This window comes from Protopterus annectens, chromosome 4.part0 (genome assembly GCF_019279795.1).
Source record: "Protopterus annectens isolate FY-2018-M chromosome 4.part0, PAN1.0, whole genome shotgun sequence".
NCBI lineage: Eukaryota > Metazoa > Chordata > Ceratodontiformes > Protopteridae > Protopterus > Protopterus annectens.
In genome coordinates, this window is record NC_056733.1 from 720,665,910 (window position 1) to 720,691,890 (window position 25,981).

At 38.6% G+C, this 25,981-nt stretch overlaps 1 gene segment (V, D, J or C); it reads left to right on the forward strand.

Moving 5' to 3' along the window:
• The first annotated feature begins 6,814 nt into the window (after positions 1-6,814).
• On the forward strand, positions 6,815-7,414 carry LOC122800306. The segment is given in 2 exon segments: positions 6,815-6,890; positions 6,978-7,414. Coding segments are annotated over 2 exon segments (510 nt in total).
• The last annotated feature ends 18,567 nt before the right edge of the window (positions 7,415-25,981 follow it).

Genomic DNA, 25,981 nt, shown 5'->3' on the forward strand with positions numbered 1-25,981 from the left:
CCAAGTGTGACAATGAATCATCTCTCAGAGAATAAGCAATAATACAAGACAGTTAAGTTTTAGGGAGATTTTCAAATTTGTCGTACATATATATTTTTGTTTTGGCATTATACCCTGGCAATGAAGTAAAAAAATCATGAAGTGAATAAATACCATGAAAATCAGCAGGAAAAATATAAGGTGTTTGAAATAAATTGGCATTTAAAATAAATTATGGAACTTAAGAACAGTGTCACTATTAGAATTAAAACTGGATCTGTGACCTTCAAAATGAAGCCTCAGAACTGCATACCCTTATTATGAAATGTAAATGATTCAAAAGGAGAGGATCCATGTATACAGCAGTTATCTTACCTGAGATCCTGGGACAGGATCTAGGAGTACCCAAAACACCTGCACCTGATGAACTTAGAAGGTAACCTGGGTGATAGGACATCAGGGAATCTTACAGTTAGGAGGACCCAGACAGTGAGGGACATTAAAGATAAGAAGCAGAATCTTAAACACTAACCTAACAATGACCAGTAAAATGTTTAAACCTAAAAGCTCAGCATCACAGAGGTTGGCATCCTCAGCAAAATGTCTGGCTGTAAAATATTGCCCCCACCACAAGTGAAACATGCTGTTATTGGTGAGTCCAGGGTTAAGTGCATGACAGTAATCCAGGTAATAAGACACAAAATTATGACCCACTATCATAAGGTTCATGAAAGGAAAAAGATACTTGATTTAGGAAATGTTTTTCAGGTGGAAATAAGATATTCTGATGATGGTATCATCTGTTTATGGCCCTTAAGTATAAGCCTGTTATCAAGAATCTTGGTGAGTACTTATACAGAAGATGTGAATTCTAGATGATTTTCCTTTATAAATAAGAGATATGATTCTGCCTTTTCTAAGCTGAGCTTAAGCTAACTCATGGCTATCCAGTCTAATACATGCTCAAGCACTCCTTTATAGCAGTGAAGTATTGCACAGGCATCTGAGAAAAGCAGGCTTACACTTGAATGCCATCAAACTGATGTTGACAGCTAATTCCTCTTGTAATAAAGAGTTCCTGTGCAGGCAGCACATACACAGTAATATTAGCAACAAGGCAATGCCCAAAGGAGATTTAGAGGTCAGCAGGTAGTTACTTTCTGCTAGTAGAGGAATTCAGTTAAAAAACCATTAACCAAGTTCTACCTAAAAGGTAGGAGGTGAACCATCCAAGCAGTGGAGTAGCAAGATCCCAGTGAGTTTAAAATTGCTCATTCAAGATTATAGCATGTCATGGTGTGGAGGGATCAAAGACCAAGATGGAATATAATGACCATAAGGTCAGTGACTACTCTTGCAAGAGCAATTTCATTGCTGCACAGTCATCTAAGACCAAGCTGATAAAGGTTATGTAGTAAACAGCATGTTGAACATTAATGTATCGACCCATAAAACATTTTCTCAATAACCTTACCAGCCAAATGAATATTACAGAATGGATGATGATTTCCCAAGATTACTCAACTCAAAGATGGTTTCCAGAGAACAGGAGCAATCAAAGTGTCTTTCCAGTGGAGGAAACAGTACAGAACTGGACAGCTAAGAAAGTTCAGATGCAAGCTATATTGTGTTGCTCGCACAGAAAAACAAATTATATTATTCTAGAAATAAATAAAAAAACTAATCACATTAGCCAATACTTATTGGATACCCGGTGTCGCTGTTGCAACAGTGAATAAATATCTTGACTTACTTGTAATCAAATTTAAGGGAGAAATAATATATGCGGGTGATTTTAACTGTATTCTCTCCAGAAGTGACACTACTAAATGTGATAAGTTTAAGATATCTGCACCTGCTAAAAGATTGAACAACTTTATCAATAATTCAAATATAAGAGATATGTATGAAAAAATAGAACCAAAATCCCTAAAATACACACATTACTCATACAGATTTGGTACACAAACCACCATCGATAAGGTATCGGTTACAGATTATTTATTCTCAAAAATTCAGGATGTTTTCATTAGCTCCTGTCCAATGTCTGACCACAATGCTATTTTCTTTAAAATCCACATGAAATCTAGTCACCTCGTATATTGGCAAAGAATACCAGCATACATTGTTAAGATAATAGGGTTTAAGGAATGGTTACTGAAAGAAATCAGAATATTTCTAGACATAAATGACAATGATAGTACTTCTAAAGTTATTGTCTGGGATACAATGAAATCTTACATTTTTGGTAAAATCAAAACTTGGTACCTAAACAAACGAAGGTAATGGGATAGTACGCTATCGAGAATACAATCAAAAATTGACGAAATAAAAAGAAATCTAAATAATAATGACATAAACACAAATACAGAACTGAAACAATTAAACCTTGATTACATGGAAATTCTTAATCACAAAGTGACAATAAATTTTGAAAGAATCAAATTACAGTCTTACTCTGTTAACCCAAAAACATGCATAGAATAGCTGTGAAATCAAAAAACTTAACCAATGTTAAACATATAAGGGAAATTGTTGATGAAACTAATACTAAAACTAAAATTGTAACAGATTTAGAAGATAGTCTTGAGACTTTCAGAAAACATCACAAAATAATAAATAACACAAATCCAAATATTAATAACAACGTCCCAAAAGATAACTTCTTAAATGAGAACATACGCAACAAACTATCAGTAGAACAGAATACCAAACTTCTCAAATCAATAACATTAAGTGAACTAAAATAGAGGCTTCAAAGTCTTAAGAACAATAAAGCCCCAGGATTAGATGGAGTAATAGGATGTTTATAAAGTACTTACAGATGATACATTAAAGATACTTTTACAAGCTTTTGAGGAATTCAGAAAAAAGACAAGCTCCTTCCCTTCCTGGAAATATGCCATGATTTCCCCTATCCTAAAACAGGACAAAGACCCCAAAATAGTAACTTTGTATCATCCCATTTCACTATTAAATGTGGACTATAACATTTTACATCAATATTAGCTAACAGATTAAATCAACTGATGCCTAACACAGGTGATGATCAAACAGGCTTCATCCTAAATGGAAGAGTACAAGACGATGTTATCGGGCTCCTTTCCTTAGTACATCATGCTAACAGGGAAAAAAAAACATCAATTATTAGCCTAGACTTAAACAAGGCTTTTGACTCTATAAATTGGTCCTATTTATTTAAAGGATTAGAAGTATATAACTTCTCCCCTGACTTTATCGATATAATTAACAGATTATATTTTAACTCAATATCATACATCAAAATTGGCACTTTTTTATCAGGTCCGCTCAACATCCTAAAAGGCACTAAACAAGGCTGCCCACTCTCCCCCTTATTATTTGCCCTATCAGTAGAACCTCTAGCTAACTTCATAAGAGCAAATACTAATATAAGGGGATTTTCTGTTAGTCCGAGCTACATTTCCAAAATACAACTTTTTGCGGATGATGTCATGCTAACAATTGGAAATACAGATTTCTCTATAGATCATATAACAAAATCCCTGCAAGTTTTTGAAGAGATTTCAGGCCTAAGCTTTAATCACACCAAAACAGAAACATTATTAATAAATAAAAAAGTAAACACTTTACTAAGAAAACACAACAATTTTAACTGGGCAAATGACACCATTAATTATTTAGGAAAATACATAAAGTCAAACTGGAATAATACTTTAAAAACAAATTACAAATGCCTGTTATCCACAGTTAAGGAATTTTTAAATAGATGGAATAAAATGTATTTCACGATAGAAGAAAGGTTGTCATTAATAAAAATGATCATATTACCCAAAATTTTGTTATACTTCCTAACCTTAATTGCCTCCCCATCCAAAAAGTTAATGAAGCAACTAAATTCTATGTTAATAAATTTCCTATGGTTTCCTCAAAAGCCAAGAATCAGCCATGCTTGGCACTACAGAAGCTGGAAAGATGGGGAAATAGCATTCCCAAATTTAGAACATTATGTGGAATCGACCATACTTAATGTGATGAGCCAATGGTTAAACTCCAAATATAGTTCTAATTGGAAAAATCTCCATGTAAGTATCTTATTATCTGACATAGACACAAATACTGACAATAATATGTTCTCAGAAAATAAAAAAAAAATATTCCTTGTTGTCAAAGAACATTTCTACAAAACCAATAAGAATAAAAACAATCTCTTTTCACTAATTATATATTAGATACTTTTAAAAAGATAATAAACAAAAATCATATGAAAAACGCTTAATATTTTTAATATTTCCCACAGCATACACAAAGACATGTCTGGAGTATTTCAACGTACCTAAAATAAAAGTAATGGAAGAAAATGGTTTAGTTTTCTGGCACCAGTTTCTCTGCAATAATAATATCCACGAACCATGTTCTCTTATGGCCAGGTATAACATAAAGCACAACAACTGGTTGAACATACAAATATTTAGAGAATACATAGTTAGTGAATTCAAAATATGTCATCACTAGCACAACACCTTTACCTAAAATACTTTCTCTTCTTTGTGAAATAAACACTTTGCACGTTAATAATATTCTATCATTGTCAAGTATATATAAATCTTTAAGAATCAATATGCAAATCCCAGATGACTCCTTATGGAATTTTACAGAGAGAATAAACAAATCCATTTTTTCAGATAGTGATAAAGAATTAGTACTTAAATCAATTAGTTGCACAACGTCATCCCCTTCTTGGAAAATCTTCACTTGGAAATACATCCATAGGAACGTTATTACCCCCATAAGATGGACTTGATATCAAAAAATAATCTTAATAAATGTTGGAGATGTGAGGAAATACTTTGTCCAGATTGAGTACACATGTTTCTTACATGTAAAATAGTAACTCCATTCTGGATAGAGTTCAGAAATTTCATAAAAGCATTGTAGTTGGACAAGTGTGAAGTATCTGACTTATTATTACTGTTCAATGCACCGATACCAACACATATCCCCAAAATACAGGTGCACCTTCTTTGGTCCTTGCATGCAATTGCAAGAAAAATCATTACATCAAATTGGAAGTGTAAAAAAATCCTGTCATTTACAGATGTTTTACTATTAGCTAAACTTGTATGTAATAGGGAGTTGTAAACTATTTCAGAAAGAACTATTAAGATAACACATAAGAAATTAACTTGGTTGAAGCTTGAAAAACTACTAGATAAAATGTAATCACAACAATGACAATATATATGTTATGGACATTGTAAATAGTTACTGTTCCATGTTATGATGTTTTTAAGACATATATTGTGCATATTTATATATCATATTTCTTGTATTATTTTATTTCATAAAAATCAATAAAAATGTTTAAAAAAAATCATACCTCAAATTATTTTTATTTTAACTACATTCTTTTTAAGGTGGCTGTTAAGGCAGAGATGTATATATATATTAAGGTTGAAGTGGGTTCAGTCGAACCCACTTCAGTTGAATTCTGGAGGCCGAATGGTGACAATGTCAAACCTGACATTGTCAAAGTACAAATCTCGCCCCTATCTCGACCCAAGTTAAAGCCCGTTTTGAGGTCAAAGTACAGAATTCAACATTGTCATTTTCAGGTACGTGGGTCGACGATCCCATCTTTCAATGGGGTTTGGTTAGACCATACCATAGTAAACCATATATAAATATATATATATATATATATATATATATATATATATATATATATATATATATATATATATATCTCAGAAAAAATATATTACAGGAAATGTTTGTAAAATTTATTTATCACTGTTTCCTAAACTTTAAGTTACCAAAATGCTTTCAAATTTCTGTACCTTGTGTAATAACAAAATATGGAACAGTTCACTGTGGTAGTAATCAAAGAAGCAACTAAACAAAAATGAAATTAAAAAGTTGATTTTCTCATCTATATGTATGAATTAACACCCCCACCCTTACCTAACCCCCCACCTAGACTGTTAACCCAACTGTACTACCGCCACTACTAACCACAGTCAGAAATAGCTAGTTGTCTTTACATACTTTAACATCTTGTCTGATAACTTTGTTACTAATATTATAAACGGCAAGAAACTATCTTAACTTGCAACATTTACTGTATATACTGTTGATAATCAATATCTTGTTATTGTATTAAAGCCAACAATCTGTAATGTTGTTTACTATTGCTACAACTGTGTATCTCTATTATGTACATGATGTGGAGCTTTTCTCCCCAGACATCTGCTGAAAAAGGACCTGCGTCCCGTCGGAATTTCCCAGTAAACAAATGTAAATAAATAAATAAATATATAAATTATATATAGTTTTTAACAAACTACCAGACAGCATACATACATAACTTCTCCACCATTGTTAATGAGAAACTCACAGTAACAGAGTCACTTCTGCCATGGCAGCCTCACCAACCCAAAAAGGAAAGTCTACTTGTTTTAATTAGGAGATCATTTCTATAGAAGGACAAACATCAGAAATAAGTATTTAAACATTGATACAAAGCTACACTCTCCAACTTTATAAAACAATCTGTATAAATTAGTCAACTTTTTATAACAAAAATGCCAGAAGAGGGCAGCATAGTATCATGAAAAAATTATTATTTTCAGCAAATGTATATATTTCTTCATGTGCTAAAAGAAACAGATCTTTACAGCTATCGCCTTTTCTAACTTTATGGGGCATCACTGCAGTAGACGCTGAAGCATTTTTTGTGTCATACCAGGTATGTGTATAATGCAGAAATCTATAAATTTGCATAAAGGTGGAGCCTCTAACATACTTATTAGAAGGTGTCAGAACCTTGAAAGCTTATTTACTAAAACATCAGCTTGATATGACACATTACAGAGTCTCCAACATGCACTGGTTATATGCAGTTATTACATGGGGCACAGCCTGCTGGATTTGTAAGCCTCTTCTGGTTTATATTTTAGTAAACCAAATCTTGTAACATTTGCTGTTTACAGTCATTTGTTTTCTGTGTTTTATTTCAGATACTTCAGCGCAGCCTACACTGACTCAGCCCCCATCAATGTCAGCATCTCTGGGACAGACACACACACTAACTTGTGTCCTCACCACTGGGTACAACTTTAATGATAACTACGCATACTGGTACCAGCAGCAACCTGGCAAAGCTCCACGGTATCTGGTGAGATGTGATAACAGAGGTCAGACCAAAGGTTCTGATGTTCCTGATCGATTCAAATGTTCCCTGGAATCAGCCACTCTCAGCCATCTGACCATCTCTGGTGTCCAGGCAGATGATGAATCTGATTATTACTGTGCATTCTGGGATAGCAGCAGTAATCAACACACAGTGCTTCAGTTAGACGGGGAAGTGAAACAAAAACCTGCACTGCTGCTCCAGACAGATCTGTTAACTTGTTGTGCAGTGAAGATCCCTGTTTCAATGAAACACCCAAAATAATTTTAAATTATATCAGAATGCACAAGTCAATGAAATTACTAGCTTCATTGACTTGTAAAAAAACTATCTGATAAAACAGTATGCCTGGAAGTGTTTCAGAGATGTGAGCTAGAAAGCACATATAATGTAAGCAACAATTACTAGTTTAGCTCTTATCATATTCATTGAAATGCTCTTTTTTAATTGAACTGTAAAATACTTTCCTCTGCAGTAAAGAACTATCTGCTTGAAAATTTAAAATGATCTGTTCTTAAATGAAAATTTGATACAGTGCTATATCTTTGTTACAGCCAGTTCCATTGTAAATTTCTGTGTAAATAGTTCTACATTATGTTGTACGTTCAATTGTATTTTCTGGATTTAGTGGGCAGTCTCGTGACAAAAAAAGAGTTTTGGACCAGTTCACCTAGCCAGTTAACAATGGTTAAATAAAGAAAAATAAATACAATGTAGTTTCTACCCACTATCCTACAGTGCATTTACCAGAATGATCCTTAACAAAGAACATGTTATAGTGTTAGTAGATATACACCTCAAGATTATTAAAAAACTGGATGGTTCATAAATTATATTGGCATGTGACATAGAGCAAATAAACAAACACAGAAACATTGCACAGTTTAATGCCTCGCATTATGCAAAAGATCACTGTCTGGATCTAACACAATAGTCAGTTCCATAAGCAGAAAGATCAGCAATAGAAGCAGCTAGATAATCCATCTGTAATATCAGATTTACAGGTCATGATATAAAGGGTAAGTTTATGAACCTTACTCCAGTACAACACAGGTGTCAGAGAAAGCAGAACAAGGTATGATTGGCTGGATATGCAGACAGTAAAAATAAAAATGAATAAAAATGCTGAGACCTCAGTATAAGTAGGCACTATATTTGAAATAGCACAGCACAGACATTCTAGAACTGCCTGTATGCTACCATGGGACAAACTGTTAGATACATCTGACTTACTCATTCCATTCAGAAAATTCAACCCACAGTATAAATAACTGATGTTATCAACGGCAGGTCTAAAATGGATGTAACACAGTATTCTATCACTGAGGGCAACAGACAAGAGTAAACAACACAGAGCACACAGAAGTATCAGTAACAACATGATTTACAATAAATTATTAAACATCAATTATTATGTAACATTATGTTTATTTACAGTTGCAGTGTTTAGATAATATTTCAGTAATTAATTACTTATAAACCTAATCCATCCATTCGTACTGATGTGGGATTGTAGGAGAAGGAAAAAAAAAAACATTTGTGCTCCCACTAAATGGTCAGGTATCTTATCACGAAGCTGCACATTGTCCTCAAGGAAGCAGGATTCAAGGATGTCCAGGTGAAGGTACCATTAGACACCAGTGGTCATGTCATAGTATGATTTACACTTGGGGGAAGACAGGAATAGAAAGACTGAAACAATGGTGAAGCATTTTGAAGGAGGGGAATATGCTAAACTGGGTGAGATGGTCAAAGCCTGAAGAAAGGTCTGGGATAAACTAAAGGAGTTATGTTAACAATTCAGAAAAATAAAACCCAGTATGTTACCATCTTATGAAAGAGGGAATCGTTCGGTACTTATGCATTATCGCAACCACATTCTAAACTACTCCCTCCACCAGCCTTGCAAGCTATCATTTTAAACCGCATGCTTCTTCTTCATCCTCAATTTTTTTTTGGGGGGGTGGTTCTGAGTGAAGCACATATGTCTATTTTTATCAAGTTATTATTAATACTAAATGTTTCAGTTGTCCGACATGTCAATTTTCCGTACTTTCACAGCATGCGCTGAGGTTTACCTTATAATTTTTGAGTTGTTCCTAATAAAGTGTTTTGTTTTCTGGCAGTCATTCAGGATTAAGTCCTTGTTTTTTTTAGGTTGTTCCTAATAAAATGTTTGTTTTATTTTGGCAGTCGTTGAAGATTGAAGTGCCTAAGTAATGACATATCTTTGAATGTAGACTTCCTATCATTCAAGAAAATGCATGCCAACACAAACCGTGTTATTGTAGCAGCTTTCCAAGTTTGTACTAGCAATGCCTAAAAATCTGTCCCTGTTTTTTTTCTTTTATCTACCCTGTCCCCCACTATTATGTTTTGTTTCTGGGCAGATATGTTGAACTCAGAGGTCTGGACATATGTGTAACAGTGTTAGAAGGATATTGCTGTTCATCAGAAACAGAACATATTCTTGATGTAGCTCAACGAACTTCTACCTACTGATAGCATTGCCTTTCAAGGGTGTACCAGTATCTTTCTTTCTTTCATGTTTTAGCACATATTTTTTATGCTGTTATAAACAACCATGAAGAACACAAGGAGTTACAGCAATTAAAACATTGCCGTTACGTAAGAAGTGAGACAGAAAGTAACCTGAAAGCACAGTTGAATATCAGCAGGAGTTTCAGTTGGAAAAATAAAGATCATATAGTGTGACTTGCATACTGACTAGCATAACATTGAAAAACATCTTCATGTGTTCAATATCCATATACTTTGCGTTTGAAACATTACACTCTAAAAAAGGTATAATTTCTTTTCCAAAGAAAATGACAGCTTGAAGGGCTGCCACAATACATTGACTGTAAGTCGTTTAGAATGTGGTTGCGATAATATGTAAGTACCAATTGTTCATAGATAAGGTAAATGTACTACAATATCTTTCAAATCACTTCAAATTGCATTTTATGAAGGTGATGGATACGATATATACCTAAGAAAACAAGAGTGCGTTCAATGCTGCATGCAAATGCGGTAGTCTATGGGTGTGGTTAATGCAGATGAGGTCCATGCACAGCCTGCTGCTCTGGTCTGAATATAATGTTACATAACACTGTAATTCATAAGTGACAGTACTATACAAGATCACATCAGAGCAGTACATAGGTTCATAGGTTCATACTAGGCTATCTGCCCTAGGGAATTTATAAGCCTAGCCAGAATGTGTTTGGCTTTCGCCACCCATTTTAAATGAATTTTGCTATGCCCTTTTTCGAGGTTAGTATACTCTGCCTCTGTCTAACAGTGACACAGAAGTGATACCTGGGGGTAAACCTACAATCTCCCATCCACTCATCAAGATTCCTCTTGAAGAGAGTCAATGAGGGGCTCTGCCTAACCTGGACTGGTATTTTATTCCAGAGTGAAGGGAGCCTCTGGGTTATGAATCTGTCCCTCCAGCATGTCCTATTTATTTCAGTGCTGAGGTTCAAGTTTCTCGAGCGCGTAGCTCGATGGGATTTGGATTTTCTGAGGTGCAGCATGCCCATTAACTCCGGGTTTGACATGGCTTTATATGCCAGGCACAGATCGCCTCTGAGCAGGCGGTATGCCACTGAGTAGAGCTGGAGTTTCTTTAACCGGGCAGCATATGGCATCTGTTTGAGCCCTTTGATCCTCTTGGTGAGGTACTTTTGGGGTCTTTCCAATTGCTGCAGGTGTCTGGTGAGGTACATCCCAAAAGGGGCATTGTACTCAATTATGGGCCTGATGAGGGATGAGTAAAGAGGCAAGATGACCTCCCCTGATCTAGATGTGAATCCCTTCATGATTAGGTGGGCTATATAAAATGTTTTTCTAACCACTTTGGCCACGTGGTTGTCAAATGAGAGATTGCTATCAACTTGGGTCCCCAGGTCCCTAATTACTTCTTCTGTACTTAATGGATTAGCACCTATGTGGTAATTTGTGTGCACTTTGTTTTTGCCAAAGGGGATGACTATACACTTTTTGGCGTTTAGCTTAAGGCCATGGCTCTGGCACCAGTTGTCTGTTACTATGAGGCCCTTTTTTAGGATGCTTGTGTCAGCTGGAGAGTCGATTATGGCACCCAGTTTGCCCTCATCTGCAAACTTGGTCAGCCACAATCCTTCCGTGTTAGCCTGTACCTCCGAAAAATATATACCAAACAAGAGAGGTCCCAGGACTGAGCCTTGTGGGATGACACTTGTAACTGGTTTGGAGTCTGACATGGCTCCAGCAATCCTAACCATGTGGGTTCTGTCCTTGAGCCAGTTTGCAACCCATCTAGTGACATAGGGGTTTATATTTAAGCTGGTGAGCTTATCTATAATGCCCAAGTGGGGTATTGCATCGAAGGCTTTTGCAAGGTCCAGGTAGGCTATGTGGACCACCTTCCCCTCGTCAATGGCCTTGGTGACTGTTTCAAAGAAATTGACGAGGTTTAAGAGGCAGGATCTGCCTTTAACAAAGCCGAACTGGGTAGGATCCAGTGTCTGTAGGTCCCCAATATCTTTATTTATGAGGTCCATGATGATCCTTTCCATAGCTTTGCAGACCAAGCTAATCAGGCTTATGGGGTGATAGTTTCCAGGATCTGTTGAGGCACCACCTTTGTGGAGAGGGACCACTGTTGCTGTACGCCACTCTTTGGTTACATATCCCGTAGTAAAGCTGAGATTGAACAGTAGTTTTTTGTTTGGGTTTTGTTCTTCTTGGAGTTCATGTAGGACACAGCCCAGGACACCGTCTGGTCCCATTGATGCTGTGTTTTTTGCTTTGGAGAGGGCAGCTCTTACCTGAGCATCTGAGATGTCAGGGGGGCAGCACTCTGCTGGGATAGATATTTGCCCTTTTGGTGGGGAAGGTTGGGAGAAGTTTGCACTGAACCTGTCAGCTAGGATGTTGGCAATGTTTGTGGGTTCGGTGTATTTTTTGTCATTTTGGACTAATTCTGAGCATATCTGGGAATTACCACCCAGGTTCCTAACATAACTAAAGAAAGCCTTGTGATTATCCTTAGTGTCCTGTGCAATTTTTCTCTTGAAGCTGGCCTTAGACGATTTTATGAGTGCCCGTAGTTTTTTGCTAATACTGATCAGAGATGCCTTCCCTTTTTGGGATTTTGCTCTATCATGTAGTAGCTTCCTCCTTCTATTGTATAGTTTGTTTATGGCTGGGGTCCACCAGACAGGACGCCTAACCTTGGAGGATTGGGTCTTGGTTTTATTTGGGATTGCATGATCCATGCATTCCTGAAGGTGTTCATAGAATGCGTTTATAAAGGATTCTGCGGTCTGGGCCGTATTTTCCACAGGCCCGGGGGCTTTGAAGGATTCCACCTCGGTTTTGAGGAGTGTGAAATTTGCTTTAGAGAAGTTTTTCACTGTGGTTTTCTGGGCAGGGGTTGAGGTCGGGATGTGAATATCTAGTGAGATTAGTTTATGGTCTGATCTTACCAGTGAGGGATACACTTCTGGTCTGGAGCATAGAGTCCCCATGTTGGTTATGATCAGGTCCAGTATGTTTTCCCCTCTTGTGGGAGTGGCAGCAAGTTGTTCCATAGCATTTGAGTTTATAAATTCTAGGAACCTTTGGGCTAGGATGTTGGAGCTAGAGTAATGCTCCCAGTCTATGTTAGGGTAGTTGAAGTCGCCCAATATAATGGTGTTTGGAGAGACCTTCATATTTTCCAGTGTTCTCATGGAGGCTGAGTGGGGTTCCTGGGTTTGGGAGGGTGGTCTGTAGCAGGCTATAAACTGGAAGGCAGTTTTACCCACTGTTAGTTGCACATGGATAGTCTCTGATGCTTCGTGCTGTGCCACCAACCTGGAGGTGTGGGTATCTTTGATGAATATTGATACTCCCCCTCATTTTGTGGCTCAGTCCAAATTTTGGGGCCGAAAAACATGCTATGAGGTATAACTTGGTAGTGCCGGGGTGCTCTTGGGAGCCTTGAACCAGGTTTCTGTTACTGCACAGATATCAGTGTTCTCCATGCTAAGGAGAGTTTTGAGTGCGTGCATCTTGAGGTTTAGACTTCTGGCATTGAGTAGCATTACTCTTAGTTTCTTATCCCTTGTGATACCTATGAAGGTGGGTTTGTCTTTGAGCCTTGCCTAAAAAAGGCACTATGGGGGTGGCAAGAGCATTTGCCAATATCCGAAAGCTCAGGGGTGACAGGTGCAAGCTGTCCCTAGCGAAGCATCGTGGCTTGTCGAGCATGTCATCCCAGGCAGACAAGCATTGGATCCCCTTTGAATGACACCAATACTTAAGCCAATTGTTGAAATTGATCATCTTGTCTTCATATTGTGGCATCATTCTTGGTGAGGGTAAGATGCTACTCAAGGTCAGGGTCATACCGGCCTGGGCTACATGCTCAGAGAGCTCCTCTATGTCTCTTTTCATGTAGTCCAGGGAGGTACGTCTCAGGTCATTCAGACCAGTATGGACGATGACTGAGTCATATTTGTACTTACCTTGGAGTGGCCTGAGTGCTTGTGTTATGTGACGGATCCTAGAGCCCGACAGGCAGCTCACCATGACCTTCTCCTTGTTCAGCCTGGTGAGCGGGATATCAGTGTGCCTGATGATAGTCACCTATTACAAGTGTATCAGGTGTGTTGTTTAGCCTTAAGGGCTGTGACTGTTCAGCACAATGGCTTTGTGAGCTATGTGTTGCACGTGTTTTGTTTTGGGGTAGCGGTTGCTTGGGTGTCTGCTTTGGAGGACTCTGCTGCTTAGGCAGATTTTTATTTAGAGCCTTTGAGTATGTTTTTGTGTGTTTATGTGTTTGGTTTGCTGTTGTGGTAGGTCTATGTGAGAATGGAATTGTAGTGAGTGTGGTTTCCTTCTCCTCCTGACTGGTTATGCCAGTACTGAGTTGAGAGAGCTTATCCTCCAGTTTGGCTATATGGTTGCATCTCTCACATGTGTTGGAATTTGTTGGGAGGAGGAGAGGGTTGTCTGTGCACATGAACCAGTCATAACATTGCCTCAAGATTCCCAGATTCACCAGCTGGACTGGAGAGGAGATTGACAACTGACCTTTGGACATGCTAGAATAGTATTGGGAATTCCTTTATAATTGAAAAAAAAGGGCCAATGGGGAACAAAGTACTTAAGGGGAGTTTGTGAGGGTGTAGTGCTTTTAATTTTTTAGTGCTGACTTATATAATTGCTTTAGTGAGCAAGTGCCAGGCTTTAGAGTGGGAATAGGGTGTTTATTATGAGAACTAGATCAGTTCTAAGGGAAAAAGTGAAGAGCAGACTTTGTGGAGCCGAGAATGGTTTAAACCCAATGATGCTGCACTATGCGCAAAATCGCGCAAAGCCACACTAAAACGGGTTTTATACAGGGGCACTTGAAAGAGCTAGAAATTGGCCCAAAACAGCCAATAGACTACCAGATTCTTGTGCTGGGAACACTCCTCCAGGGATAGATAGGCTGCTCTAAGCTCCCCACTGCCACTGGTGAACAAAGAAACCTCCCTTTATCCAAGAAAAGAAATGGGCAACACAGGAACTTTCCAAAAGTCCAGAATACAGCAAAGCCTGTACTTGGACTACTCTAGGTCAGGAAAGATGGGAAACAAGGATATTTTTTTTTCTTTTTTGCAATAAACAGCAGGAAACTGCAATAAATATGTAACACAGGCTAGCGCACTTGAGTGTGTAGCCTCAACAGGTAAATGCAACAAACAGGGCAAACTTTAAAATGGCATTAAGTATGCAAGTGTAGGTGACTAATAGGTGACAGTACTATACAAGATCACAGCAAAGCAGTGCATTACATATGTAAGTGTAGGTGACTAATAGGTGACAATACTATACATGATCACAGCAGATCAGTGCATTAAGTATGTAAATGTAGTTGAGGAATAGGTGACAGTACTATACAGGATCACAGCAGAGCAGTGCATTTAGTATGTAAGTGTAGGTAACTAATAAGTGACAGTACTATTCAAGATTACCACAGAGCAGTGTATTAAGTAGGTAAGTGTAGGTTACTAATAGGTGACAGTACTATACAGGATCATAGCAGAGCAGTGCATTATGTATGTAAGTGTAGGTGACTAATAGGTGACAATAGTATACACAATCACAGCAGAGCAGTGCATTAAGTATGAAAGTTTAGGTGACTAATAGGTGATAGTACTACACATGATCACAGCAGAGCAGTGCATTAAGTATGTAAGTGTAGGTGACTAATAGGTGACAGTGCTGTACATGATCACAGCACATCAGTGCTTTATGTATGTAAGTGTAGGTGACTAATAGCTCCCTACTACCATTCTAGTCTATCAGCTTGTCTGAGTGGTGGGGCCTGAGTAGAGCCGAGTTGAATACAGCTGGTGTATTGTTTATGAATCTCATTATCCTCTTGGGGGTATCCATGTACTCTGTGTGTGGATTACTGTGGCTATACAATTGGTTAAAACTGCATACAGATTCATAGCCCACTGTATGTAACAGTTTCTATAAATAATCTACAGCTGTGGTGCACAGTTCTACTGTATGCCAGCCCTATGCCATTGCATACAGTGTTTATGAATACTGCCCAGTGGATTAAAAAGACAGAAAAATGTAAACAAAAGATAAGATGTGGGATCCACATACATTTATCAGTAAAAATCTCAGCTTTGACCATAATGTATTTAGAGTTATGAGAACACTGTTTGGAGTGGTAGATCTCATTCCGCAAGATGCTTACAGTAGAATAAGATCCATAGCCTAACTTCCAAAACGAGTCTTTAGTAACAACAACTTTTAAGTACAATGTGCAGCTTTGTGATAAAACACCCAACCAGTTATTGGTAGCACAAAGGTAATATACAAAAAAAAAACAAACAAACAAACAAATAAATAAAGAAACAAGGTCAGGAAATTATTCTGTTCACTGTCAGTATCATACAGATTATTAATTAAGGCAATATTTATGTAAGGTCTTCAGATATATATCACACCTGGTTCTGAATCCATTTCTGTACCTAAAAGACAGAGTCCATGTGGCTCACACAAGGTCTGGCAATCTTCTGCTGACAATAGGCAGAGATAACAACAATCAAAAGACGAAGTTAGGAACTCAGGACTTTCCAAGATTCTGAAATAAATCACAAGAGCAATAAATAAATAAATAAGTACATAAAAACATAAATAAAATAAAGATCTAGTCTAAACTAATTAAAAAATAGCTCTGCACATGGAGATGCAGAATACATGTCAGAATTAATTACATTTAGGCATTTCAGTGACAAGAGGCTATCAACTCAGATATCATCTAACAAATGCACATGATCCTTCTGACAGTGTCATGTAGTGTAGAAACTCTAATATTATATTATGTTATGCTGTCATGCCATGTCATATCATATATCATATCATATATTATATCATACCATGTGACATGTACCATATACCATATACCATATACCATATATCAGTTTATACTGGTTAACATAAATAGACTTACCTGGGGATTCAATCAATTCTGTGCAGGCTTAGCACAAAGCCTACATGAGGTTTACATGTTTGTGAGGTGTGCAGCAGGGCTAATTATATATTCATGCCACACACTACTTTTAAACATAAACAAACATGGCTTTGTGGCTAGCAACAGTGTGGCCAGTCAGGAAACTGTGCAAAGCAACATGGACAGCACCAAACATGCAGACCTGTTTACCTACAGGCAAACTAGGTCAGCGTGATTGTGTGGCTTGCCACAATGATTACCAGGATTAATAATATAGCAATATATATAGTCCAAATACAGAGTATTGTGGAATTCCATTTCACTCATACTGAACACAAATTGTGTAAATGATCCGTAATTGTACTTGGACTGCTATTTAAAATAAACAGTCAGGGGAAGTGCGTGTACATTGCATAGGGACACACAAATGAATTGTAGGAATGAACACAGGGAAAGAGGAAAAATGAAACATCTTAATGTACAGCAGATGAGAGCATGTAAATCAAGACAGTTGTAGCAGGAACACTAATCACATATTGACATGATGCAGTACGGACTGCACAGTGAAAATGTATATTATGTGACTGTCACGTCAAGTGACATAACACTGGAGAAGATGTTTCTGTGATATAAGCATCCTTACATGAACAACTGAGAAGACATCTATCAGGGATGTTATATACAATAAGAGTTAGGTGCATATTGTGAAGCCGCGCAAAATGAGTTACCTGAATATGACTGTAATGTTGGCAGAGGTCTCCACCAAGTGGGACACATAGCTACAGGCTCATGGACAACAGTAAACAGAAGCACGCACAATCATGGGCAATATCAGAATACTATCACCAGTAATCCCATGTCTTTGACAAAACATATGTGATTGTGAGTGATCATAGATGGTTCTGCACAAACACACTTGCACAACTAATAAGAGATGCCAGCAATTTATGAGGGCAATCAAGCATACCATCTTCACACTGTGACATCTACTGGAGATGTTAGGAGAGACTGCTATACTTGTATGTGACATTATTATCAAACCAGGCTGGCTGACAGGTGTGCATGGCATATATATATGGCACAATACACATTGTCACAAATGTAACCCATGCCATCAATGTTTTCAAACAGCTATTTATGTATTGGTTGCACCACTGGAACAGATATCACACATGCATCTGGTATAACACCTTGAAGGGGGTTCATCACCATCAGACAGTAATGTTTATGCAACAAAAGAAATACCTAGGTATGGCCAATAAGATGTGTGGGAACTCACTGCGGCAAAGGTGGTACACTTGAGTTATGCATCCCTGGAAGATGTGTAGGGAGGTACATGAAGAAGGGTGCATTACACTCAGTTATTTGTGTGATGAAGGCTGTGAACTATAGAAGTATTATGGCCTTTAATGTGGATGTCTTGCACATGTGCAGGAGTTGTGTTACATGCAAGGGAGTAGTCACTATTGTGGGCACATGCTGGTGGATATTCTGCATACCATCTGCCTCAGTACACAGGTCAAGGTCACATACCACTTGATCTGCTCATAGGGGTGTGATATCTATATTATCATTGGGTTGTGCATTTGTTTCCATAACATACCTCTCTGGACTATACAAAGCAACACATGAGTGAACTGTCAAATTATGTGTCCCAGGCAAGCATGACCCCAGCTCTAAACAGCATTCTACCTTCACCCAGGTTGATGTCACAATACAAACAATATTGATGGATGTCAACAATTGGCTTAGCTTCTGGTGTCAATCCCTGGGGAACCCGTATCTCTTAGAATGACCTTACATGGTTGACAAGCCAAGCTGCTTTTCCAGAGATGCTTTGATAATGGCAAAGGCACTTGCCTCCCCTATAGAGCCTTTGTTAAGCAATGTGAAAGCAACAAAAGCACTGACATAACAACATCCACTGGAGTTAACTCAAATGTTCTGGTGCTTAATGCTAGGATTCTAAACAGGAAGCTACACCAGAGGAAATGGCCAACCTGCTAGCTGACAGATTTGGTGCCAACTTCAACCCCCTGGCTCTACCAGTCATACCCTAAACTTACCTGGCACCAGTCCCCTGCTTAGTATTTCTAGACAGCACGTCATATCTCTGCCCTTCAAGGCTAAAAACATGCCCTCCACTGTACCAGATAACGTCCCAGGTTACTTACTAAGCAATCCAAAAAGGACCTAGTTGACCAACTTAGCATCCTCTTTAACCATAGCCTAAGAACGGGCTTTGCTTCAGCAGAATGGAAAACAACAGCAGTAATTCCTTTGCACAAAGGGGTGGGTGGCATCAACCAAACCTGGGAACTATAGACGTATAAGTCTAACCAGTCTCATCTGCAAGGCCTTAGAAAGAATCATCATGGACTTTATCAACAAGGACATAGGTGACCTTCTAACTCTAGACCATGTTTATCAGAGCAGCACAGAAGTTAGCAACAAGCAATCAATTTCCTGTGTTATCTGACGCATTCACTGACTGCCATCAAAAAATATAATTTTTTTACTTGATCTGTACTTCTTGCATTGTATTTTACTGTGGGCTATTATTTTTAACTGTATTTTGCTGTATTTTTGCTGTTTCCTGCACTTTTAGCCTAGCATAGATTTGATTCAAATTTTCTGGACCCAGACTATTTTTACAGTTTCTGAGCACTAATTCAGCTTTTGTCCACAACAGAGGGCCTCCCCTACACCATACTGAGAGTAGAGTGTAGCTAAGGACCTATCTGAGTGGTGATTGTTGGGCCAAGGGCCCAGTCTAGTGTGCTACTATTTGTCAGAGTGTTTGAAATCAGTTTAATTTAATTTACATAGTTGCACAGAGGTTAGCAACAAGCAATACATTTGTGTGTGTTATCTGAAACATCCACTGCCTGCTACTGAAATATAAGTATCATTTTTATTTGATCTGCACTTCTTTCATTGTACTTTACTGTGTGCTGTAATTTTCAACTGTATTTTACTGTAATTTTGCTTCTTCCTGCACTTTTAGCCTAGCATAGACTTGGTTCAGATTTGCTAGACCCAGTCTGGTTTTACAGTTTCTGAGCACTAATCCAGCTTTCCTTCACAAAAGAGGGCATCCACTATACCCTACTGAAAGTAGAGTGCAGCTAAGGACCTAACTGTTAGTGATTGTTGGGCCAAGGCCCAGTTTAGAGTGCTACTATTGGCACCTTTGTGAACTACACTGCAGTGGCTGATACCATTGGCAGTTATAGATGCAAACTCTTAGATAATTTTCTCTTAGTCAACTCCTTATGCTTCATCAGAGGTTTCTTGCTGTTGTGCTTCACTGTCTGGTTAGACATTCAGCTGAGGCTCTGTGGTTCATCCACAACACTTACCCATTAAACCCCTCACAGTTTAGATCTTTTTCTTGTCCCTTAGACATACATGGTCCTTGTAGTCCCCTCCCTGTTACTAATCACAGTACTTCACCTAGCATCATGAATGGACAATTTCCCACCATTTCTCCAGCCAACCTGATCGACTTGGGCATCCTGAGGCAATGCAGCAATTGCCTTATGTACACTGACAATCCACTTTTCCTAATTCACAAAAATTCAATATGTGAAAGATGCAGCTATATTAAGAATCTGGAATTTAGACTTTTCCCTCACAGATCATTATGTCAGATACTAAGCAGGTTGCCAGCTCACATACTTCACCTCCTGCACCATCCACACGTACAACACGTAAACCTACATACATGAAGGTTCTCACTAGAAGCCTACCCAAATATCAGTGACCTCCCAAACATAAACACACTTCACTTAATACATTCCCAGTAAATCACAGCACACATAAGCCAGTGTCTCACCAAACAAGCTCCTAAGGCAAAACACTAAATCAAATGTTTTAGTTATAGGTGACTCCATTGTGAGACACATAGATGTCCCACTCACCAAGTTGGACAAGAAAAAGGTCACGGTCAGCTGTCTTTCAGGTGCCAATTTCCACCACATCCCACATGCACTCAAGTCTCTCAATAACAGGCACTGTTATGACTCTGTCATAGTCCATGTTGGTGTGAATGACTTGAGACGTACCTCTCTAGACTATATGAAGAGATACATGACTGAGCTCTCTGATTATGTGTCCCAGGCTGGTATGTCCCTAGCCTTAAGCGGCATTCTACCTTCATGCAAGATGATATCTCAATATAGACAAAAAATGATTGACTTCAACAATTGGCTTACATTCTGGTGTCATTCTAAGATAATCCAGTACCTGTCAGCCTGGGATGATATGGTTGACAGACCACAATGCTTTGCCAGAGATGGTCTCCATCTGTCACTTCTGGGATTTCGGCTACTGGCTAGGGCTCTTGCTCTCCCCATAGTGTCTTTTTAGACAATGTCACAAAAACAAAACTCCCGATCTAAAAATATTCTCAAAAAACAACCTTAAGGTTATGCTGCTAAACTCTAGGAGTCTAAATCTGAAACTGCATTCTCTGGATGCACTCCTCACTTTGGAAGCTGCAGATATCTGTGCAGTCACAGAGACCTGGTTCAAGGCCGCAGACAGTACCCTGGCCATACTGGGATGTAATGCCTTCCACACATTCACACCACAAAATGAATGCATGCAAACTAAAGGAGAAGGAGTATCTATGTTCATCAAAAATAAATACACCTCCAGACTGGTTAAATAGAATGATTCCATAGAGTTACTCCATGTGCAGTTAATTATAGGAAAGACCCTTATACAAGTTATCTTCAGCTATAGATCCCTCTCCATGAACCATGATATCCACAGTGCCTCCTTGGGTCTACTTGAGTAGCTCAAAATACAACCAAACACCCTGGTTATGGGTGACTTTAACTACCCATCCATAGATTGGGTAAATTATATGTCTACAGACACACTCACCCAAAGGTTCTTGGACTTCGTTAACTCAAATGCCTTAGTGCAGATAGTTGGTACCCCCACAAGGGGCCCAAACATTCTAGATTTGGTACTCACCAACATGGTAGATTGGTGCACCACCACAAGTGTGTGGCCCTCCCTAGTGAAGTCTGATCATAAATCAGTTTCTTTTGAAGTAAAGATAGCATCAGACTCTGTCTCCAGGAGAAAGTAGGCTAAAATTTTCTCCAAAGCCAATTATAGCCTCTTACAAGAAAGCATTAATAGCTTCAAAGCTCATGTCCCCATTGATGGCAAGGACACCTATACTGGGATATACACCAATGCATTGTATAAACATCTATATTACTGTACTGACTCAGCCATTTCTGGTGGGACCAAAGAAGATCCTCAAGAACAAACAAGCCTGCCTGGTGGACATCTACCATAAGCAGGTTATATAATAAGAGGAAGAAATTGCTGTCCAAGAGAAAGAAGGAATGATCTCAGAATTGGAAGCACATCCTTCTCAGCTTGAGCAACCAAGTAAGACATCTTGTAAAATCCTCTAAAGCTAACTACAAATCTAGATTAGCATCCCTAGCTAAGGATAACTATAAGGCATTATTTATCTACAGCCAAAACCTTAAAGGAAAACCCAGATTTCCTCTGAACTGGTAATGAATGGTAACACATATACTGAACCAGTGGAAATAGCCAACCTGCTAGTAGACAGGCTCAGTGAAAACATATCCTTCCTGTCCCCACTCTATATACCCCGAAACTTTGACTTTTAAGCTTTATGTATTACTGAACGTGTGTCTTAAATTACCTTAAAACTGTAAAATTGTTAATATTACTTGGAGCTTTTATCCCCAGACCTCTGCTGAAAAAGTGCATCAGCTCAATCAGACACTCCCTGTCAACACATGTAAAATAAAATAAAATAAATAAATAAATAAAATAAAACATTCCTACCACCTATTCTCCACTTAGTATCTCTAACTAGCAGGTCTTAACTGCTCCCTCCAAGGCCAAAAAAACACAGCCTTTATGGGACCTGATAACATCCCAGTCTGTATTCTCAATGGTTTAAAACAGGAGTTAGCAACACCACTGGGTGCTCTTTTTTCAACCACAGCCTAAGCATTGGCTTTGTTCCTGCTGAATGTAAAACAGCTACTGTCATCCCCTTGCACAAGGGAGTGCATCCACCGACCCTGGAAACTATAAACCCATTAGCCTAACCAGCCTTATCTGCAAGACCATGGAGAGAATCATCATGAACCTTATGACTAAGGATATAGGAGACCTTCAAATGCTTGACTCCAACCCAGTTTGGTTTTGTTAAAGGGAGATCCTGACTATTGAACCTAGTGGACTTCTTTGAGACTGTGGCCAATGCCCTGGATGAAAGCAAATCTATGCATACAGCCTACCTAGATTTGATCCAGGCTTTTGACACAATCTCCCACTCAGGCATCATTGAAAAACTCACCAATCTGGGGGTCAACCCATATATTGTCAGGTGGGTTGCAAACTGGATCACTAACAGAACACATGCAGTCAAAATAGAGTAATCCACTTCTACCAGCAGACCTGTTAAGCAGTGGTGTTCCACAGAAATCGGTGATAGAGCCCCTATTGTTTGAAATCTACTTCTCAGAAGTACAGGCAGAAGCAAAAGGTCTATGGCCGACAAAGTCTGCTGATGACAGCAAACTGGGAGCAGTCATTGAATCCCCAAATGATGTCAACATTCTACAAGAAGGACTTACGCAAGCAAGTGATTTGTGCCAAAGTCATGGTCTTAAACGCAATGCAAAAAAATACATTATCATCCACTTTGGCAAATGTGATGTCCCTGCAGATTACTATATTAATAACACCCTAATCTCTAAATCACTGGTGAGAGATTTGAGCACTCAGGTTGACAGCAACCTTACTTTTGATCACTATGTCTCCATGGTGGTAAGAAAGGCCTTCTACATTGCTCACCTCATAAGCAAGGGCATAGCTTCCAGAACAAAAGAGGTTATACCCCCCTGTATAATTCCCTCATCAGGCCAATAATAGTGTACAATGCTCCATTTGGTATGTATTTAACAGGCACCTGCATCAACTGAGGAGACCTCAAAGGTTCATCACAAGGAAAATTCAGGGTCTTCAGCACGTCTTATACTGACAGACTTAAATCACTGCTACTATACTCTGTATCATATAGACTTCTTAGAAGCAACCTGTACCTTGCATACAGGTCAACCTCTGATCCTGCCTTAATGAAAATGCTGCACATTCATAAGCCAAATGGTAAATTATTCATTTGCTCTAGGGAACTTAACCTAGCATGTGACTTCAACAGGACTTGCTGGAGAGACAGCTATGTTTCCCAGAGGTTGCCTCTCCTCTGGAATAAACTTCCAATGCAGGTTAAACAGAGCTCCTCATTAACTCTTTTTAAGCATAACCTGGGATATTGGATGGAAAACCACAACTTCACCTCAGGGGTTTCACCTGTGCCCCTATTGGATCGGTGCAGTCAGTGCTCATTTAGATTTTGGCTATGACATAGACCATATTCCTAGACCCTTAAGGGAACAAAGGTTGAACTTGGCTAGCCTTGTAAGGGGCCTAGGGCCATTAGCCTACTAACCTCCTATGAACATATGAATCTAGACCCAACCCAATTTGGCTTTGTAAAGGGTAGATCATGCTTATTAAACCTAGTGGACTTATTTGAGAAAGTCTCCAAAGCCCTAGATGAAGGTAAGACAGTGCATACCACCTATGTTGAATTGGACAAGGGTTTTGACACAATCCCTCACTCAGGTATCATTAAGAAACTCTCCCAGCTGGGAATTAATCCCTACATCACTAAATGGTTAGCCAACTGGCTCACTGACAGAAAACATACTGTCAAAGTCGGTGACTCAACCTCTATCAGTAGAGCAGTTACCAGTGGTGTACCACAAGGATCTGTGCTGGACCCTTTACTTTTCAGAATATATTTCTTTAAAGTCCAGATAAAGTATATGGTCTTTGGATTACCAGATTTGCTGATGATTGCATATTGGGTGCAATCACTGAGTCCCCCAACTATGTAAGCATATAACAGGAGGGGCTACTACAGAAAAAATATTGGTGCAAAACCACACAGTCTAAATATAAATGCAAAAAAGTGCCATTATTTTTGCTTTTTGCAAAGTGGAATTCCCTGCAAATTATAGCATTGACAACATACCCCTCCTCGCCAAGCTCAAACCCAGAGGTGCAAGACCTTGAACACAGGTAGATAGCAATCTGAACTTTGACCACCAAGTTTCCACAGTTGTAAGGAAAGCCTTCTATGTCAAGCACTTCATAAGTTAGGCCATCGTATCCCAGTCTGAGGATATTATAACACCACTGTATAACTCTCATCAGAACACTAATAGAGTACAATGCTTCTTTTTTGTGTACCTCACCAGATACCTGCAGCAGCTGAAGATAACACAGGGTGTTCTCAACAAGAAAATACAGGGCCTAAAAACTATGTCATGACGTACGTGGATAGACTGATAGCCCTGCCAATGTATTCTGTATTGTAAAGTGTGAGGTGACTTGTGCCTGGCCTACAGGCCAGTCACTGACCCTGGCCTGATGGAAATTTTGCACATCCAGATATATAATGGCACAAGACTCACTCATTCTAAGGATCTTAATCTAGCCTGTGGCATAAACAGAACATGATTGAGAGACAGCTACAGCTGATGACACCATCAGAGTCTGGTGAGAGGAAGATGGCAATAGCAGTGTCCGACATGCTGGTGTAAAATGCTCTTTCTAATATCAAGGAAGTGCAGAAACACACACACACACACACACACACACACACACACACACACACACACACACACACACACACACACACACACACACACACACACACACACATTGATTACAGTGAGAACAGAATCCCTACCCAAGTACATGATCTAGAGATCTCAGTAAATTATGCAAGCACCACAGCAGAAGTCTGACTTTTACAAGGCTGCAAGACAATTTATTGTGGATGACATCATCATTGGATGTTTGAGAGAAGATGTTAGGAGGCCTGTCTGAAATTGATAGCTAGCCATGTACAACTGTCAAGATATGAAAGTTCTGCCTGTTACCAGACTGATGAGTGTGCAATGTGTAGTATTTGCTGTTGCGTTTCCAATGTGCAGGTATATTTTAAGAGACAGGTGTCCACATTGCTACAAGTATTGTATAATATGAATGTATATTGTCATTATAAAGATGGGCATGGTATATAAGAAAGCATTTGTTATTTATGTCTGTAGTCTAATTGATATATTTGTGAACAAGTACTGAAAGATCAATTTTGCAGTACATTATGAGAGGTACCAGATGGCTGAAATGTAAATATGTGTTTGTGTTTTCACATGAATTTCATGGCATGAAGACTACATGGACAATAAACATAA